General features: G+C 51.6%; 1 protein-coding gene across 1 annotated transcript in view; it reads right to left on the bottom strand.

Moving 5' to 3' along the window:
* Positions 1 to 303: 303 nt before the first annotated feature.
* Positions 304 to 4,838, bottom strand: part of SRRM4 (serine/arginine repetitive matrix 4) — a 201,483-nt gene continuing 196,948 nt past the window's right edge. The window contains exons 11-13 of the mRNA XM_006890414.1: positions 3,463 to 3,573; positions 2,630 to 2,764; positions 304 to 556 (exon numbers count right to left, since the gene is read on the bottom strand). Of these exons, the coding sequence (XP_006890476.1) occupies positions 304 to 556; positions 2,630 to 2,764; positions 3,463 to 3,573 (499 nt within the window). The remainder of the gene's footprint in view (positions 557 to 2,629; positions 2,765 to 3,462; positions 3,574 to 4,838) is intronic.

The raw sequence follows: 4,838 nt of genomic DNA, 5'->3' as shown, positions 1-4,838 counted from the left end.
TGCCTTTTCCTGGCCAGGCCCCAGTGTCTGAGCTTCAGGCTCATTGCCCATAAGGTTTTTGTGCCCTTAGAGGGTGGTTCTCAACAGATAACCCAGTTCTGAGCTGATCCCTAAGATGGGGCTGATGGAGACCCCTAGCAGCTCGGCAGAAGGTAGGACCTTCCCCAGGAACCCTCTTTCACCCCTCCCCTCCCCAAGAGATCAGGAAGGACAGGGTCAAGGCGCCCTCAATGTCTGTCACCAAGGAGAAGGCAGGGTGGGCAGGTTGTGGGGGACGCTGGCAAGAGTGACAGGGCACCATGCCTAGCGCCTCGTGCTGGAGTCGCTGTCTGCTGAGCTGTAGCTCCGGCTCCGGCTTCGGCTCCGGCTCCGGGAGCTACAGCTGCTGCTACTGCGGGTCCAGCTCCGGCTCCGGCTGCGGCTGCGACTCCGGCTCCGGGAGTAGCTGCGGCTGGTGGAGCGGCTGCTGCTGCTGCTGTACCAGGAGGAGGCGCTGCTGAGGCTGCTGGACGAAGAGGGGCTGGGCCGGTAGTAGGGGATGGGGCGCTTCCGGGCACTGCAGGGGACAGGAGAGGATGCTTGAGGGTCAGATGTTTTCCAGGTTTACCCGAGAACAGCCCCTTCGTCCCAAGGATATTCAGAGCTGACTCTCTGCGGCCCCTCCAGTGGGTCTTCCTTTGGCTGTGTCACAGGAGGAGACTGCCTAACTTTATCCCAAAGAGCCACTGGTGGATTCGAACTTCTGGGCAGGTGCAGACTTTGGGTTAGCTGCGCAGGTCCCTAGGGACTAGGCCATCAGAGTGCCATCTCCTTTACCCAGAAGTTCTGAGTAGTAACAATTTCCCCATTTTGTCATAAGGCATGTCTGGGGCACAGAACCCCCAGCTGACAACAGAATCTAAACTTTGATTTAAGTTTTGTTTTTGCCATGTTTACTTTTATTGGAAAAACTAAACCCATTGTGGCTCCTAGATTGTGGCTCGTAGTGATCCTGTCGGACAGTCCACTGTCCTGTAGGATTTCCCCAGCTGTAACCACAGAGCTTTCTGTCCTTTCTCCTGTGAAGCAGCCGATGAGTTCAGGTGCCAACTTTGGCTAACAGTCAAAAGACTCTTTCACTGTTGCTGTTCTTTGTCGTCTAGTCGCTTGTAACTCATAGCGACCCTATGTACAACAGCTCTAAACTCTGCTCTGTCCTGTGCCAATCTCATTGTCTCCAACACACTCATCCCAATTGCCCCAGTCACCAAATCAGTCCACCTCCCAGAGGGCCTTCCCCCCCTGCGCCTGCCCTCCACCCTCCCAAGCATGATGTCCCTCTCCAAGGACTGGTCTCTCCTTACAACATGACCAAAGTATGTTAGACGAAGCCTCAGAATCCTTGCCTCCAAGGAGCAGCCCGGTTTAACCCTCTCCAGGGTGAATCTGTTTGTTTTCTTAGCAGTCCATGGTACCCTCAACACTCTTCTCCAACATCAAAGCTCAAAAGCATCAATTCTCTTTCTATCCTCCCTGGTCATTGTCCAGCTCTCTGATGCATAACAAGTGATTGCAAAGACATGGCCTGTACCAGACGCACCTTAGTCTCCAGAGACACACCGTTGCTCTTCAGTACTTTGGAGAGGTCCCTAACAGCAGACTTTCCCATCACAATACGTCTTTTAATTTCCTGGCTGCTGGTGCCAAGAGTGTTGATTGTGGAGCCAAGCAGACTAAAGCTGTGTACAATCTCAATCTCTTCATTTATGAGGAGAAAGGCTGATTTTCCATTTACTAGATAGGAGAGCTGCACAATGACTAGGGATGACAGAAGGAGAATTGATGCCTTTGAGCTGTGCTGTTGGAGAAGAGTATTGAATATACCACAGACTGCTAGGAGAACAAACAAGTTCACCCTGGAGAGGGTTAAACCAGGCTGCTCCTTGGAGGCAAGGATTCTGAAGCTCTGTCTGACATACTCTGAACATGTTGCATGGAGGGACCAGTCATTGGAGAGGGACATCATGCTTGGGAGGCTGGAGGGACAGCGCAGGAGAGGAAGACCCTTGATGAGATGGGTTGATTCAGGTAATGAGGTAAGTGTGTCGGAGACAATGAGATTGGCACAGGATGGAGCAGGGTTTATGGCTGTTGTACAAGGGTATGAGTTGCAGGTGACTCGATGGCACATAACCACATTATAGGAATGGGGAGCATTGGTGGCCCAGTGGCAAGAAGCTGCGTTGCAGTCCCAAACGATGGGCACTCTCCTCTCGCGTGATTAACTGCTTCTGAAAACCCGCTGGAGGGTCAGCTATGGGTCAGTTCTAACTCGCTGGTACACAACATTTATAGGGTTAGGGGAGCTCTGGCGGTCTAGGGGTAAGGAGTTAGGGTGTTATTTATGTACAGATCTGTTAGAGCTAGGCATCAAATAATGTGCTCTGGCTTAAGGGCAGTCTGTCTTCACAGCTCTAGCCCCGCCCCCATGCAAAGCCACCAACCCACACATCTCTCAAGTCCCGCCCACCTAGCATGACCCCACCCCAGCCACGCCCCGTTCTTCCTGTTTACTCCACCTCCTCCACATCTATTTTGTCACAGAAGGGGTTGGGGGAGATGACTCAGCCCTGCCCCCTCCTGGCCTCACCTTGTTATCCTGCGGGCCTCCAGGTGGCTGGGGGAGTCTCTTCGGCGCTTCCTCATAGGCGAGTAGGACCTACGTCTCCGCCTTGCTCGGTCCTTCTGCTGGGAGTCTTTCTCACTGTATTTGGGGTCCCGCTCCCTGAAGGGAGGTGTGGGGGTTACTTGGTAGCTGGGGCTGGCTGATTTCTCACTTCCTTTCCCCAACTGGCCCTTATCCCACCAGGGCCCAGAGTGGACAGGAGGGAAGATGACGGGGCTAAGGAGAGGGGGTGAGCTTGTACAGGGGTGTAGACTTCGTAGGTGAGACCTAGAGGGTGACAGTGTGAATGTCAGTCAAGAAGTCAGTGTCGTGTCTGGCTAAGAACTTTAGGAGTGAAGGATGCATTGTGAGTGCTTGAAAATAGTATGTGTGAGGATGAAAGCTCTAGGGAGGCAATTAGGACACGGGATATATTTAGGACTTCAACCCCTCTCTTGAGGAGCCCGGGTGGCATAGAAGTGGTCAGACCCGAAGGTCAGTAGTTCAAATCTACCAGCCATTCTTTGGGAGAAAGAGGTTGATGTACAACCTTAGAAATCTGAGGGAGCGTCCTCACGAGTCAGAAAGTGACTATGGCAGTGGACTTGGTGCGTTTTGGATTAAGAGAAAAGGAATTACAAGAGCGCTGGGTCATGTCCTCCTGCTGAAGGTGAATCAGAGGGGGATCCAGGCAAAACGGCAGAACTGATGATGGGAGGGTGCCTTCCGCAAGGGGCGGGGCCGTAGACAGGTGAGGCCTCTGGTGGGGCGTGGCCATGTCGAGGGGGCGGGGCCCTGGGCCTGCGGCCGGGTGGTACCTGCTGGGGCTGTAGCGAGAGTAGCTGGGGCTGCGACGGGATCGGGAGCTTCTACTTGGTGGACTCCGCTTGCCGGACTTGGAGGAATAGCTGGGGGACCGGGAGTAGGACCTGGAGAAAAGGAAACAGCCCCTGAGAGGTCTGCTGAGCAGCCGTCAGGAACACCCAACTTTTTATTCGATTGATCTCCTCCTGGCTTTCAGAAATGGGGATCTTTGCCAGAGATTGAAATCCTCTCCCCTGTGTGTTGATTCTGAAGTTCTAACCCACCAGCTGCTCTGTGGGAGAAGGATGGGCACCCTCCTCCTATGTAATTTACTGCCTCTAAAAACCTGCTGGAGAGCTGTGGGTCCGTTCCAACTCGGTGGTACACAGCAAACGTGTGTTGGTTAATGCTGTGAAACCTCTGAGAATGCAAATGCAAAGGGACACCTCTATTTTTCAAAATCTCCCAAGTTTCCCACCTGTCTCTTTATACACATTGTAGTAAAAACTATTTCCAATTTTGCTCCTCAGCCGCACCCAGTTTCCTGATTCAAATGATTTCACTATAGCAACATGGACAATAACTTCTTAAGGAGGGCTTACAATCTCAGCATTTACTAGCTGAATGACTTTGGGCAGGTGACTTGTTTTTTTCACTTCTAAAATGGAGCTAATTTTATGGGGTGGGGAAATCCCCTGTGGCAGTGGTTGGAAAGGTTGATGGTTCAAACCATCCAGTGGCTCTGCAAGAGGTTACAGCCTAGAAAAGGGCATGGGCAGTTCTAAAACCCACTGCAATTGGAAAATCCATTCTCCGGCATTCAACAACAATCCTCTAGGGTTATAAATTGAGTAAATCACTCAGCACACTGTATTTCGTCTTGTGCAGAGCATGAAGGCTGTATCCTCCTTTCAGATCCTCCTAAAGTCAGGATTTCCAGTTAATTTCATTTCGTATATGTTGATTCTAATTGACAAACCCAGACTAGCTATAGGAAGAGGTCAGTCATCGGGGAGAGGTGAGCCAGCCAGGGTCATCCTTGTCTAGCCAGCTCTAGATCATCCCACACATTGACCTAAGACACCCGAGTGAATTTCAGCAAGTGCAGAAAAACCACCCCACTGAGCCCAGCCCTAGCTGCTGATCCACAGAAATGGAAACTAGGAATGTAATTCTTTTTAAAGGACGTTACAGTTTGTTGTGTAAAGTGAAGCTGTTTGATACACAGTAGCTCATCCCCATGCTGATGGCAACAACAACAACTCATGTTATTGTTGTGTACAGTCAAGTCAATGGAAGATATTTTCTGAAGGGACTTGGCAGATGTGAAGGGTTATCCTGGTGGAGGGTGGAGCTGGGAAGTAAGTGGGTCAAGGCACTGGGCTAAGGG

The sequence above is a fragment of the Elephantulus edwardii genome, unplaced genomic scaffold, assembly GCF_000299155.1.
Source record: "Elephantulus edwardii isolate Elephantulus edwardi_28Jun2011 unplaced genomic scaffold, EleEdw1.0 scaffold00089, whole genome shotgun sequence".
In the NCBI taxonomy this organism is placed as follows: domain Eukaryota; kingdom Metazoa; phylum Chordata; class Mammalia; order Macroscelidea; family Macroscelididae; genus Elephantulus; species Elephantulus edwardii.
Note: the sequence above shows the minus strand (reverse complement) of the source record. Positions and strands in the feature narration are given on the sequence as shown.